This window comes from Coregonus clupeaformis, chromosome 14, assembly GCF_020615455.1.
Source record: "Coregonus clupeaformis isolate EN_2021a chromosome 14, ASM2061545v1, whole genome shotgun sequence".
Lineage (NCBI taxonomy): Eukaryota > Metazoa > Chordata > Actinopteri > Salmoniformes > Salmonidae > Coregonus > Coregonus clupeaformis.
Genome location: NC_059205.1, coordinates 37,869,353 through 37,884,767, shown reverse-complemented (window position 1 = coordinate 37,884,767; position 15,415 = coordinate 37,869,353). Strand labels below are relative to the sequence as shown.

Genomic DNA, 15,415 nt, shown 5'->3' with positions numbered 1-15,415 from the left:
AAAGATCCCATCATGTCAAACGAACAAATTACCTGTAGACATTTCTAAAATTCTACAGAAACATCCTGTCCATCACAGCTGTCGTGATTTTTGTTTATATGGTATGACTTTGCTTGCATTAAAACTGTAGGTGGATGGATGGAAACATGGTGACTGTGATCAATAATGTTGCGGTAAAGAAAGTAACCTACCGCTACATGTACAGTATTTCATGGTCTCATGCTTCTAATGTTAACCATTTTCTCCCTGGATGATACTGTATTTGTGTTTTTCAAGTTCCAGGGCTGCCAATTTTTTAAGAAAGCTTGGCGTGAGATTTGCTATGTGAATTTCATTGCCCCCTGGCACAACCCATAGACATTTTATTTTTTACAGTTTAAAGCTAATTTCCTGCAATTCTGTAGGTGGACATAAAAAATAAAATAGAAACACAGGTTGGGTGTATTCAGGATGCATTGAACATTAAATGAACACTCAAAATTCGACAACTGTTACCTTGAGATCTTTTGGGGATGCACATATTTTTTTGTTGTTTAAAACTTTATTCAGACAGTAATGAAATGAGATGGGGAGACAGGCTAATGGGAGAAATAGTGGGAAGGTTGGAAGCAGGGATTGTTGTCTGGTCTCCTTAGACTGCTTTCAAGGTATGGACACAAACATTTTGTATTTTGTAATTTGGGTGAACTTTGTCTTTAAAATAGGGCTGGAAGAAAATCCTGCTTGCTCTCCAGGAGGGTTGTACACCCTTGATATATGTTTACCAAGTGCTGGGTGTTTGAACAATTCATTTCTCAAAATAACCCAAAGTTGAAGATCCTTGCCATTATCTTACTCTGAAGTGTTTATGAGTTGTGAGTCCCCCTACCATCTCTGCCTAGCATGTGCACAATACTAAAATGTCAAATTATATTTGACGCCTGGAGCATTTAATATCCAATGCTTATTTTATTACTTATTCGAAACTGTCCATGAATGTCTGCAAAAATACATAGCCTCATATAATTCATTTTCAAAGACACAAGTAGGCATATCAGTTTTAAAATATGTGATTACACTGGGAAAATTGGGAAGAAGTGGAATAATAAAATACACTGTGTAAAACATTAGAAACGCCTGCTCTTCCCATCACATAGACTGACCAGGTGAAAGCTATGAACCCTTATTGATGTCACCTGTTAAATCCACTCCAATCAGTGTAGAGGAAGGGGAGGAGACAGGTTAAAGAAGGATTTGTGTATGTGTGCCATTCAGGGGTGAATGGGAAGACAAAATGTAGTGCCTTTAAACAAGGTATGGTAGTAGGTGCCAGGCGCACCGGTTTGAGTGTGTCAAGAACTGCAACGTTGCTGGGTTTTTCACACTCAACAGTTTCCAGTGTGTATCAAGAATGGTCCATCACCCAAAGGACATCCAGCCAACTTGACACAACTGTATTGGAAGCATTGGAGTCAACATGGGCCAGCATCCCTGGGGAATGCTTTCAACACCTTGTAGATGCCATGCCCTGACGAATTGAGGCTGTTCTGAAAAAAAGGTGTGCAACTCAATATTAGGAAGGTGTTCATACTGTTTTGTACACTCAGTGTAAGTGTGGGGAATAACAGTAGGGTTTTTGCTGACAAGCACACAAATTACCCTATATTTTAGCCACTTGTTAAGACAATTGTTCCACTGATGAGACTAAATAAAGTAAAAATATAAAATCTCCTGAAGACAAAATGACATTAATCTACCCTACACCCTAACCAAATAATTGTTATATTTATTGTCCTCCCTATAGAGTAACATTTACACATTTGGGTTCACAATCTGTTAGACAAAATTCTGTCTGCTGCCTTTTTGTTGTCACAGCCTAAATGCCAATCACCAAATGAAGGGACTAATGTGACAGGACAATGAGGTTCCGCTCGTGATGTTAAATTGCAGGCGCAGATGCTCCGATTCTAAAACGATTTGGAGCCCAGCTGAAAAGTTAACGCACTGACTATACAATGGACTAATTAGAAAAATTAAAGCAGTACTTTTCAATGCGTGAGATATGAGGTGTGAAGGGTCAAATGTGTGTCTTATGGCCAATGCGTGAGAGTTTGCAGCTCTGAAGTTCACTTGTCATCCTTCAGTTTTTGCTCCTTGACACACTGAATGTTCTCATTTTAATTCATCTGATGGAGCCAATTTACTTCGACACAGCTGGCTGATAAACATTCCACAGATACATTTGCTTTGCAGGGCTGCTATCTGGTTGTGCAAGATAATGAAGGTCAAACAAGTGTTGTGCATGTTAAAATGTCTTCCTTTCCCCAGTATTGCCAACCGAGATGCCAACCTCAGTCACACTACACCAGAGGTCAATCCCAGAGCGTATACAACAAAATGTATCTAGCTTGACTAGAGCTCGAAATATTAAAATCCTGTGTTATGACAACAATTCTGGGTTAGGTTAATGTAAATATCATGGCCTGAGGGTGTGAGTTATATGTCAGAAAATATATTGCCGTGTACTGACTGTCCTATTTTTTTCATTTAATGGTTGGCCTAAGCAGGGGGTACAAATACGATGTCTGCCTTTTGGTAGTGTGTTCTGTTCCAAATCTTGCCTTGTGGCATGGGGACACATCACAGCAGTACCCATAACCCTGCAGGCTCTCCCTGCCCCCTCCCCACTAGTCTCTGACCCTGCTGCTGCACCCATATCTATTCCAGACAAGGGATGCTTCCAAACATCCAAGAGACACAGAGACAAGCACAAGAGAGTTCATCTGTGCAAGACATTAACAGCCATGTCAGTGGCTGACACATCTGACTTAGTATGGGAGGAGAGAAAAACAGCAATAAAAGTATGATTATTCATATTTGAGTTGTCAACAAATAGGCTTATTCATGCTCAGATGTTTTGAAATAGTATTTGACCATAAAATGTCAAGGCTGCTCCTTTTTAAACATGCTTTTATGCAAACAATATAGTGAGAATATAAGTCAATCAATAAGCACATTGAAACCTGGTGTAGAATAAATGCATTTTCACAGGTCCGTAATGTTCTTGCTCTGTGTGTTTGTCATAGTCTGAACAGTGAATAACGGTGGCTGGAAACCATAGAGCTTGGGGCTGCAACACACAGTCGGCCAAATCCTTTATAAATCAGTCCCACATTAGTCCTAGTCAATTTACACAAAGAGGTATTCAGTCATAATTCACTGACACTGAAGGCAAAAGCAATTAAGGGAAAACAATGAATACCGAGTAAAATCTGAAGTTTATTGTTAATGATTGTGTATGATTAATTCACTGTAGAGATACTTGGAGGGGAAAAAATCTCCAGTTTCGAAATGTTCTGTCTTGAAGCGGAATCCTTCCTCCTCATCAAGCTTGAGTTAACTGGCTCAATAAGTTCCAGGAACTATGTCAACCTTGCAGTTACTCTGAGGACACAACTACCTCCCTTACAGCAAGCATACCAGGAACATGTAGGATAAAGAGCATGACTGAGAACCATAAGGGTTTGATTGAACTTTTGATTGATGACTGTGTCTGAACTGTTTTCAAGTATTTTTCTTCACAGTCGACATGATACAGTTAAGAGCATGCACCTACAGACTGCGTGCAATGAAGTGATGCCATTAAATATCACAGGTTATTTAAGACGTAAACCTGTTATCACTAAGTCTTGATGAGTCTTTAAATGTTACGCGCGTGCACACACACATCTGTTTTAAAATAATGTACCTCTGAGCATTTACCCCAAATATAGATTCATAAATAACTGTAGCTTAATCATGGGGATATAAGCATAGCTTTCTGCTGTTTGGTGTAACAGTCACAATGACGCAAACACATTTGATGGCGATTTGAGTCAAAATTCCAACACTCAATAGTAAAAACACTTGATTGTTAAAAGCAAGCAAAAAACTAGTCGTTTTCATTTCTTCCGAGGAACCTTGTCTCCAAGTGGTACTTCATCAATAAGTTTCTGAAATAAGATTAGATGAGAAATGATCAAACCAAGTGACAAAATATTTTGAAAAAGCCCAACACCCCCTCCACAAGGATCATCAAAGCAAACCTCCAGCATTCGAGGATAGTACTTCACGTCGTCCTCCATCTCCCCTCGGGCATCATCAACTTGGTATCTCCGACAGGCCAAAACCAGCTCGTTGGCATTGAAGAGAGGGGCCGGGTCGATGGAATGGCCATTGATGAGACTCACCAAGTACTCTCTGTAGTGTTTCCTGGAATAGATTAAGCAAAAACCAGTTAGTTACATATATGCATGTTTTCATATTTTTCATGGGAGCACTCTGTTGTTATCTAAAGCGCTTTTGGGTCCTTGAAAAACGCTATATAGTTGTTCGCAGTGACATACTCGCAGAGTCCTGCATGGCCAGGCTGAGTTTGAGCCCCACAGGCCGAGTCCGTCTGCTGCCCCCCCTCATCCTTCTGCTCTATCACGCCACACATCCCTGAGAGAGAGAGAGAATAAGTAGTATATCGCTCCGTTTCTTTCTGGTTTTCTGAGTAAAAACTAAAGATGGCCTAACAGATAGAATCTTACCTGCTTGAGTTCCTGGAGGGGTGTTAGTGTTGAACTCAACACCCTTGTTCTGCAAACGCAGACGACAACAATCAAATAATTAACAGGTAATGCGATCCATCTCCAGATATTCTTAGAATAAAATCCGTTATAACTAGGGCTGTCAAAGTTAACGTGTTAATAACGTGTTAATGCGTGACATGTTTATCACAGTTAAATTATTTGAAACCGTTAATTGCATCTCCATTTCCTCACCGCACGGACCCATTTAAGCACAGAACACAATATGGAACACAGCTACAGTCAATGCTTGTACCTTTACATCGCCGAAGACCCTGTGCCTCTAGCCAAAACCATGTAAAAGTTTTGCCCAATATTACCAGAGCTATGTTTTTTTTTTATCTGTGGATTCAAGCACGTCGTGGGCTGTTTTAAACTACTCGCAAGCCGCTATTTTTTGGTTTGATAACAAACAACATTGTTTAGCTAGCTAGTCAGCTAGCTAGCAACCTGAGAACTTGACCACTGACTAGACTATGCACATATTTGAATGGCACAGGAAGAACTGAAAAGGAATTGGCTACTCAAAGAGATGCTTCAAAGGTAGGCTGCATACGCAAGAGTGGGGTGTGTATGATTGTGAGAGAGGATGTGTACAAGAGCGGGCGTGAGTGAGAGAGAGAGGGTGTGGGAGGGATGGAGGGAGGGAGGGAGAGTATGGAGGCCTATGTGTGTAAAGTTGTCTGAACAGTAAAGATGGTTACAGTGTTTTCATAACATTGTTGGACAAGTTTAAAAGCTCTTTGTATCCATAGAGCCAGTTATTTTTTCCTATAGTTACTCATTTAGAATGCCTAAAGATTTAACAGTACTTAAAGCTGTGTGTGTGTGTGTGTGTGTCTGTGTGTGTGTGTGTGTGTGTGAGAGAAAGAGAGTGTGTGTGTGTGAGAAAGAGAGTGTGTGTGTGTGTGTTTGTGCGCAATTGTTAAACTTCACAAACATTGATAAGTGACTTAAACACTGGGAGCATTTACAGCTGTATGTTACAGTGACTTGTGTTGTTTATGGTAAAAATGCTATTAAAACCTTCTGATGTAGATCATTTTGTGTTTCTGTCCATTACAATCAAAGAACAGTATGCCTGTTACTTAATGCACTTATTTTTTAAATTGAAAAATCTTTCTTTAGGGCCACATTTGAGCAAATTCTAAAATTGTGATTAATCGCGATTAACTAATGCCATTAACTCAATCAATTATTTTAATTGTTTGACAGCCCTAGTTATAACTGTGATTGTGAGTGCTATAATGTGGTTATGGTGATTGTAATGGTGTGTGAGCATCCGCGTTTGTGGTGGTGGTGTGTGTGACTGGTGTGTGTGTGTGTGTGTGTAGTATGTGTGTATACCTGCAGCAGGGCTTGCAGTCTAACAGGCTCCCAGTCCCTCAGGTAGAAGAGACAGTCTCGAGGGTGATGGGCATGCAGGCCTGTCACACTGCACTGGATCACTGCACACGTCTACAGAAGAGGGAGGGAGGGACAGAATAGGGGAGGGATAGAGAGAGGGAAGGGGAGGGAGAGAGAAGGAGGGAGTGGGGAGAGAGACAGAGAGTGCAGAGTGAAAGATAGACTGGAGGAAGAAAAACAAACACTGACATTAAAGCCACATTCAAGTCATTCGAACCCCTTGCCAGGAACTAGCACGATCGACTAACACAACACTAACATACCAACTCATTTGAGAAGGAACTTACAGTGTGGAAGGGGTTGTTGCATCCGCTGCAGAACTGGTACCTGCACTGGGAGCAGCAGAAATGCATACAGCCTCCTTTAGACAGGGCATACTGGAACCTGCAGTTTGGACAGGCTGAGGGAGAGTACAGAGAGCAGACATGAGAATGCATCTGAGGAAGAGGATAAATAGTTTGATTAATTAATTAATTGAAGGCTGTGGAGGGACCTAAAAAGGCCTCTAACTGGCTCTAACTCTTTGCTAAAACAGGGTCTTAGTCAACTGCCTTAGTTCAAGCAGAAGGCCTACAGTACCTTTATGGGAGTGTTGTTCATGACGCTAATGAAATGTGCTGGTTTGGAAGATGAACTATTAGTAAGATCAATTTGATCTCTCTCAGCCCAACACCTAGTGAAGTGTCTGGCCGTTCACACCTCTGCAAGTACCTGCCTTTTCTGTCTAAACACTACAGTAGATCTTAATGAGGAGGTGTTTTAGAAGGTGTGTGTGCTGTGACTCACTGATGCCGTTGTCGCGCAGGTATCCGGCCAGGCCTTGCCTCTGGTATTCTGGATCATTCTCTCTCTTCCAGGACTGGTACTGTTCACATGACAGACCACCATGCTGAGACTCCCACTAGAGGGCACACAGAGACAGAGAGAGACAGAGAGAGACAGAGAGAGAGAGAGAGAGAGACAGAGAGAGAGAGAGAGAGAGAGAGAGAGAGAGAGAGAGAGAGAGAGAGAGAGAGAGAGAGAGAGAGAGAGAGAGAGAGAGAGAGAGAGAGAGAGAGAGAGAGAGAGAGAGAGAGAGAGAGAGAGAGAGAGAGAGAGAGAGAGAGAGAGAGAGAGAGAGAGAGAGAGACAAGAGGGGACAATGGAGTGAGATGGGGCTCCAGCAGCTTTACTCTAAAGCCATATATCATCTCTACTCTAAAGCCATATATCATCTCTTCTCATAGCCCCAATTAATTGCAATTTCTGATTCAGATTCCCTCACACACAGAGGTAATGTTTCTCACTTACAGGTTTCTTGCATTGTGCACAGAAGCTGTTCCTGCACTGGAAACAGGTGACCTTCAGTTGGTCTCCATCATAGATGAACCCATAGGAGCACTGGGGGGAGAAGTTATGAACAGAAGACAGGAAAGGGAAGAGGAATAGTTCATCAACAGTTTAAGGGCAGGTACTGGTCCTTTTTAGCTAGTGAAGATGGGTGTAGCATGTAATGAAATTATTTTTAACAGCCTCAATTTAGCAAAAACATATTTTTCCTTTGCCTTTGTATACATAGGAAATGTAAACTATAAGAACCCTCTCAAGGATATTATGTGATTAAAACTCACATGACTACACCAGAGGAACTTGGGGTCCTTAATGAGGGCTTGTTCAGTCAGCTTCTTATGAAACAGATCATATACCTCCGGCTCCAGACACTCCCGCAGCTGCACACACACACAGAAATATTATTACAGGTGTAACCATCATCATAGACAGTATCACACACACCCTGAAAACACACTGACACCTGCATTTTGAAGGGAGAGAAGCCTCTGAAATCCAGAAAATAGGTCTTCACTCTGTTTCTTTTCTCTTTCTTTTCTCTGTGTGATGTACTACCTGGATGTCCAGGGTGGAGAAGTAGCTGTTGAGGTGTTCGGGGTCGTTGATGTCAGGCTCCCAGCAGACGGGACACACCATGTCTCTGATGTGCTTGTCTCTAACTGCGATGGTGAAGTGCTGCTGGAAACATCCACAGCACACCGAGCACTGACAGGAGGTCAGAGACTGCATCTGAAACAGGAAGGGAAGGACAAAGAGAAAGACAGGAAGAGAGAAAGGTGTATGAGAGTTGTGGGGGGTTAGATACTGCAAATAAACACACAGAAAAGCTTCTACTTCATTTTGAGCAAAGGCAAGCTAGTGCTGACATGCACGCAAATACGCCCACAACTCCCCCACACACACTTGAGAGAGTACCTTGCTGTGGGGAAAGTCCGACAGGCAGATGGGGCACTCTTTGGCCAGCACCCGGCGGATGAATTCTCGGTCTTGTGACTCACGTACGGCCTGTACCACGTCGTCCAAGGAGTAGGGGGAGGTGCGCTCCTGCAGCAAGGACAGGGCCAGCTCACAGCGCCCCCAGCTGGGCAGGTCATACACCGCCAGCAGCCTCCGACACACACGCTGGTCCCAGGGGGAAGATGGAGGGAGGAGGGGAGAGGGAGAGGAGAGAGAGATCAGACCAGTGGAGTGGACCAACTGATGCAGAGGCATGATGAAAGGAGAGATATTCCTGACTCCAAACTAATGCTTTTCACTGTAAAGCATCAATTTACATGAGACATCAAGCAACTGTCAGATGATTGAAGAACATGTATGATGTGTGGACCTTTCTAATGGTGGTAGAGGTGAGCACATTATCATCAATATAGCTATTATGTGTTCAGCTAAATGTACGGGCAGAATAAAGCACATAATACAGTTAAGCCCCAGTGTCCCACCTGTTTGTCGGGGTGGTTGATGTCGATGGGGGGCTCGGGCTGGTCGCTCCACATGCGCTGGTGGAAGGGCTCCATGAGCGGTCGCTGCAGCAGAGACAGAGCCCCCCGCACCTCTCCCCCATTCTGCCTCAGTACCTCCTGACACCGTGCCTCGTCGGTGAACCCCAGAGAACACAGCTCCTTCACCTGCACAGGAGGACAGGTACATGAGAAAGCAAACCCTTCTTTGAGTGTTAAAAGACTAATCTCTTACATATAGGGCCAATTTCCCAGACCAAGAATAAGCCTAATTCGGGATTCAAAATAGTTCCTAATGGAGAATCTCCATTGAAAGTGTGTTTTAGTCCAGGACTAGGCTTAATCCAGGTCTGGGAAACTGGTAAATAGAGTTCAGCTGGGAAAGAAGTGCCTGTACAACTGACCGTAGACCTGTTCTTAGTGGGCATTAGACCTCCTGCCCTGTCTCTCACCTTAGCGTGTCTGTCTCTGAGAGCCTGTCTGGCTGCTCTCTCAGTTTCTCCCCCTGCAGACAGCCAGGCCAGCTTGGCCTCAGCCCTGGACAGGGTCACTCCTCCCCCTCTGGGCTGCTCCTCCTCCACACCCGTATCCTCTATAGTACCAGTGTCGTTGGACAGCCCGTTCTGGTTCAGTCCTGTCTTCAGGTCTGCTGCTGGAGACGACGCGGCCATGGCACAGATCTGCTCGAGCAGGTGAGGTAGCTCCGCTTTGAGCCAATCACAGGGGAGGATGTTGCCGTCCCCGGAGACGCGCATGCCCGTGTACACCTCCTCTGGACTCACTCCTTTCTTCTCTCCATCCTGAGAGAGAGAGAGAGAGAGAGGGAGAAATAGGGAGGGGGAAAGAGAGAGAGGGAAGATAGAGATAAGAGACAGAAAGGGGGGAGAGCAAAATAAATAAAAATCTGTCATACATATTCACTAGGCCTCAGCTGCTGCTACTCACCACACTGTATGTATGAATAAGTAAGAGGATGCTAGGTTATTTTCACACATCATTTGTTATCTGAAATCTGTAGTTTTAATATTCCTGCAACCAAATCGCTCAGCAATGGTACAATAAATACTTTTCTGAATCTAAATCTTAAATTCGCTAATATCTTGTAATATTCCTAGTGGGGTAAAGTGATTACACACCATATTATAGTTATACAGGAAGCCTTCACTCACTCTAATAAGCTCAATCAGCTTTAGCCCCTCCACCCTCATCTGTTTCTGTCTCCTCAAATCAGGGTCCTCCATGGGTGGGTCTTTGGGTTTGATGGACAGCACAGGGACCCTTTTGACCTGGGACGGAGGATGGAGTTTGACTGGCATTTTGGCAGGCTCGGGACGGGGAAGGTCACACATCTCACACACTGACGCTGGAGTGTAATTGACATAAGTACAGAATTGGCACACCCACTGCAACAGAGGAGTAGAGAGAAGATGGGAAAATAAGAGATAATTGACATGAGCTTAGAGACTCACGGGAATAGAGGAACAACATAAACTGTAAAACATGGTTGATAAAGGCAGAATCTGAAACGTTCCTTTCAACTCAAACGTGCTGCTCCTGCACTGACATTAACAGTAGTTTACCTGGCTGTCTGGGTCTCCTGGCATGCCCAGTACTGGAGCAGCAGGCCGGTTGGGTGTAGGACGGGGATGTGTAGGGGTTGCAGGAGGCTTGGTGGCCAGGCGGGGGCGCTCACACACCTCACACAGGATACTACTGCCTGCATTCACCACCGTACAGCTTTTACACTGCCACTCTAATGAAATACATAGTGAAAACACACTCATCACAGGGCAATTGAAGAGGTGATTATGAACTCAACAACCACATATAGCATACCAAGTAAGCAAAGAAAGAGAGAGGAGTGAGACTAATTGGAGTGGAGAAAAGGCAAACCACCACTATTAAAACACATACATCGTTGGTTAGGTGTGTGTGTGTGTGTATACTGACCAGTGATGGTGGAGGGCTGTGGGAACTCATCCTTAGCAGGGCCAGAGGAGGCCAGGCGTGGCCTCTCACACATCTCACACAGTACGTCCTGAATGGAGTTGACCCTGGTGCAGTGGGTACAGTGCCATGACGGGAGGGAGCTGCTGGGAGAGACAGAGGAAGTGAATCTAGTGCCTAACACACAGAGACAGTTGCATTTTCAGCAATAATCATCCCCTATGAAAATGTATCAATTTTCATCCTTTACTGCTCAGTTTTTATTTTGTGTTATTAGTCATGTTTTACCTGTGGTTCTTTCGCATTTTAGAGGATGTCACGACAGTCCTGTGGTGATTGGCTCGCTCTGCGGAGGAGTGGTACAGTCTGTCACATTCCGTACATAGCCATTGGACACAAGAGTTACAATGGGCAGCCACAGGAAATATAGCACAGATAGTGCAGCTGGCTGCAGGGGAAGAGAAACAAGAAAAGGTGAAATGTAAGTTTCAGATGTTAGAAATGTACACATGCATGCACACACACACACACACAGAGTTTTTGTATTGCTATCCTGTGTAGGGACCAAAGAATTGATTCCCATCCTAAATCCTATTTTCCCTAACCCCTAACCCTAAACCTAACCATACCATAACCCTAAAACTATACCTCACCCTAACCGTAAACCCTAACCCTAATTGTAACCCTAACCCTAAACCTAAAATAGCATTTTCCCTTGTGGGGACCGGCAAAATGTCCCCACTTGTCCGAATATTCCTTGTTTTACTATCCTTGTGAGGACTTCTGGTACCCACAAGGATAGTTAAACAAAAACACACACACACGCACGCACTCACACATACACAGTTCTAACCTGTGTGTCTGGTAGAGATGGAGGTGGAGGTTGAGGCGTTAGCAGTCCGTACTGGAAGAAAGGCACTAGTGGGAGACTGAGACAGGGAGGACAGAGACATGTATAGGGGCTGGCTCTCTCTCAGGCTGGAGGGAATAGCTACTACTTCAGACATTGGTCCGAAGTCATCCTGGAATCATAAAGGAGATTTCAGTCATCTGATGGTAGTGGACACTAACAGACACAAAACCACACAAATATAAAACACTGTCTGAAGCAGAGAGAGGCTATTAGGGTGAACAAAATATCAAGTAGAAGGCAGAGAGGAAGAGGACAGGTTATGGGGAAAAATACCTTTTGATTCAGTGATGGGATAATTCTCTCAAAGAACTCTGGGTGGGGATGGGCCTCCTGTGAAAACATCAACAACAACTATGACTCAGTACAACAACTGATTTTATAAACCTCTGAAATATTACAGAATAACTGTCTTTGAGACAATGCCATAGGTTTAGACCTTGATGAGCATGTCCAGTTCCATGCGTAGACTCATGACCTCCAAGGTGACCGCTGCAACCTTCTTAATGTCAGGCTCCATGACCACATCAGGGAAACTCAGTCCGTCTGGCTGCTGGTTGGAGTAACCATAGAGACAGAGCACTGCCCTTCCTCCCTGAGGTAGAACAGAGGAGAGGAAAGGAGATAGAGGGGTTTTATGCAAAAATGTTGACATAAAATTTAGTAGAGTTAATGGTGTGTGCACAATTAACTTGATCAAAACGATAGTAAGCTATAGACTCAATCAGTGTTTCCCTATATTAATTTAGCAGCAAATCGTTCCTGCCACTCCAATATATATAGGATGGTAAAATGTTTTCAGTGTAAACTTAAACGACTAAAACCAGATATAAAGTATGTAGAAAAGATAATGGAGCTATATATTTTTAAATAAGATTATCTTTGAGAACTAACAATCACCAAATCAAAAACTATATGTTCTGGGAGAATCTAAAATTCAAAAAATTTCAAGGTGAGGGGCCCCCATTGATTTAATTTACAACGTTTGAGTCACTCAAATACCATAAGACTTATCTAGTAAATTAGCTTTAAAACTACATTTTATTTCTCTCTGCCCCATGGAAAAATGTGTAAAATTGCAGGAAATTAGCTTTTAAACAGCAACATTGTCTCTGCGGCCAAGAGGACGGCCTCTAAAATGTTAGGTCGGAGACTGCAACATTGGCCACGCCACTAACACGCCTCCCCCACACACTAACTTTCCCACTGCTGCTGAAAACGAATCCTAGGGGAAACACTGTATTGAACTAGGCCTTTATCAACATAATGCCAATACGTTTATAGTGACAAGGCAGTAGACTACATATCATCACCCAGAATCTAACCTACCTGTATTGAAGGCATCCTCACCTGAATGGCATCTACTGTTGCTCTGAAGACGGGGTTGTTGTGCTTGACAGTGCGCCAGTACTTGGGCCTACTGGAGCTGGTGAGGTTACAGCCATACTTCTCCAGAATGTTCAGTGCTGTGGACAGTCTCTGCAGGGAACCTATGGTCTGGCAGGAGAGAGAACAAAGATTTAAAAAAGGGTTAATACAGAAAGAGGTTGAGAAAAGAATGGACACTGAACAAAGAAATGCAGCACAATACATAGAGAGCGAGAGAGGGAAAATGAGTTCTGTATTCCAAGATATAGGCTAAGTGAAGGTGAAATGTGATATGGGCATAGTTTGAGTGTGTACTTGAAACAGTGAACTAACTAACCTCTTTCCTGTTGTTACCAATGCTGTTCTCAATTACCATGGTCTCAGCAGCGATGTAGTGGTATTTGGCTGAAGGTGGTAAGGGTATGTTGGCCATGGCTAATATTCCTGCCCGGATCTCCAGCACTGAACCAGTGGACTGTAGACAGGCTTCCGCATGGCATCTTACCTCCTCTAGCTGGTTTAAAAGTGTACTGGCCATCCTGGAAAAGAGATATCATCATCATCATCCAGATCAGATAGCAAATCATTGAGGGCACTGACACACCACAGGCAACATTGATGAGCAGTGGCAAGACTTTTCTTTTTTGTCATTTAGCAGACGCTCTTATCCAGAGCGATTTACAGGAGCAATTAGGGTTAAGTGCCTTGCTCAAGGGCAGATTTTTCACCTAGTCGGCTCGGGGATTAGAACCAGCGACCTTTCGGTTACTGGCACAACGCTCTTAACCACTAAGCTACCTGCTTGCCTTACTGACATCCATTCATAAGAGGTTACTTGTATGCCCTGACAGTGTGACTGACTGTTAAACCGCAAGGCTCAGTCATATCAAGGGACACACATAGCCACCAGAGAGAGACACTGATTTACTTATTCTGCAGTACTCTATATTTCCAACAACAAAATGAGTAAACTAAACGTTGTTGTAGCAATTCTAGCAAGGTGAAAGCCTACAACTGCACCTATGTATAAATACTGTCATATCTGCTTACCCAGTGTTTTCGTTCAGTTGTCTACACTGACAGCCATTGAATCACGATGAGATATCAATTCATTCAAAAACAGGTGCTTTGAAAACACCATGTTATGCACGCATCTCAATACAGACTTGTTCGCTAAAAAACAAAAATACGTCTTAATTCAATTCCAAAACGAGCAGTAACCGGGTCGAAAAGTATAGCTGCAGTACTAGCTATAAATGTAAACAACTGCATGAGAAAAATGCCGTATTCTGCTTTGCGCAAAGAAACGAACCTCCATGCATCGCCATTGTGTGTCATAACCATAGAGAATGATAGAGGCCTCTAGTGGCCAAAAGGCCATTCTTAGCTTGGGCAGAGCCATTGAGGGCTTCCACCATTTTTATGTAAACTCATAGACATTAAAACCAGTAAATAGTGATAGCGCTGATGTCATTAACGTATTCCCAAGGAAAACTCCAGATGGCACATGAAGCCGGAAGTATTTGAATTGGAAGCATGCCATATTACTGAATGGGGCTGAATGGCACACAAAAATCGCTAAGGATCATGGTGAAAGTGGTCGTAACTAGCAAAGGATCATGGTCGACCCTGCCTGAGAGAGTCAACAGGAGCCTCCTTGTAGCCTGCCGGCCTGTGAATGTCTGTGTCAGCACATGGTCCTGTGTGACGACAAATGTAGTAGTCAGAACGGATCACTATTTAATTATATATCTACAATTGTAACAACATTTAAAACAATTCTCTGTGGGGATCGAACTTGATCATAATAAACACCTTTTAGAGGCCAAAACGGGCATCAACATTTTTGTGGGGGCCTTTCTGCCGATCGTAATGTACATAGGCTTTCTAGGGCAGACCAGGGCTTTTGCCACCGCTAGGTTGCTACGCAGTAGCCACCCAGCAGAGCTTGTGACTTCACACTCCAGACCGGACACTGGGGGCCTGAGTCAACTGGGTTCGTGGGACTTCCAACTTCATTGGCTGATCCCTCCTGGTGACCCTGTTGGAGTCATGTCCAACCAGGTCATCAGGAGGGATCAGTCAATCACTTTTAGTCAGACACTCTTATCCAGAGCAACTTACAGGAGAAATTAGGGTTAAGTGCCTTGCTCAAGTGCACATCGACAGAGATAACCTCAATGGCACTGCCCATGCTTTCACAGATGCTATAATGGCACAGATACAAATATGAGTGTATCTATCTATCTATCTATCTATCTATCTATCTATCTATCTATCTATCTATCTATCTATCTATCTATCTATCTATCTATCTATCTATCTATCTATCTATCTATCTATCTATCTATCTATCTCTATGGTCATAACCTTATTCTCAAACAGTGATCAGGGGAGCCAAAATG

General features: G+C 43.5%; 1 protein-coding gene across 3 annotated transcripts; it reads right to left on the bottom strand.

Annotated features, from left to right (window-relative positions):
* Window positions 1–3,240: 3,240 nt before the first annotated feature.
* Window positions 3,241–14,330, bottom strand: LOC121580938 (E3 ubiquitin-protein ligase RNF31-like). Of its 3 annotated transcripts, none has more exons than XM_041896151.2 (23): window positions 14,061–14,330; window positions 13,348–13,549; window positions 12,972–13,139; window positions 12,082–12,237; window positions 11,919–11,975; window positions 11,586–11,754; window positions 11,021–11,180; window positions 10,736–10,878; window positions 10,366–10,538; window positions 9,955–10,188; window positions 9,238–9,585; window positions 8,768–8,953; window positions 8,244–8,450; window positions 7,884–8,057; window positions 7,610–7,708; window positions 7,290–7,379; window positions 6,786–6,900; window positions 6,287–6,399; window positions 5,940–6,050; window positions 4,554–4,602; window positions 4,365–4,461; window positions 4,065–4,230; window positions 3,241–3,971 (listed from the first exon to the last, which is right to left on the bottom strand). In XM_041896151.2, the coding sequence occupies exons 2-23, from the start codon at window positions 13,546–13,548 to the stop codon at window positions 3,921–3,923; spliced, it is 3,267 nt and encodes a 1,088-aa protein (XP_041752085.1). In that variant the 5' UTR covers window position 13,549; window positions 14,061–14,330; the 3' UTR covers window positions 3,241–3,920. The 3 variants fall into 3 exon arrangements, with proteins under 3 accessions (XP_041752085.1, XP_041752086.1, XP_041752087.1); XM_041896152.2 differs by having other exon boundaries at window positions 10,736–10,875; XM_041896153.2 differs by having other exon boundaries at window positions 12,993–13,139.
* Between the last annotated feature and the right edge of the window lie 1,085 nt (window positions 14,331–15,415).

Excerpts from the sequence above, each read along its gene's own strand:
- LOC121580938 (XM_041896151.2), bottom strand. The coding sequence starts at position 13,548 with ATGGCCAGTACACTTTTAAACCAGCTAGAGGAGGTAAGATGCCATGCG. Across the intron at positions 10,539-10,735 it reads ACAGCCCTCCACCATCACTG|AGTGGCAGTGTAAAAGCTGT; the intron begins GTCAGTATACAC and ends GTATTTCATTAG. Across the intron at positions 3,972-4,064 it reads ACTATCCTCGAATGCTGGAG|AAACTTATTGATGAAGTACC; the intron begins GTTTGCTTTGAT and ends ATCTTATTTCAG.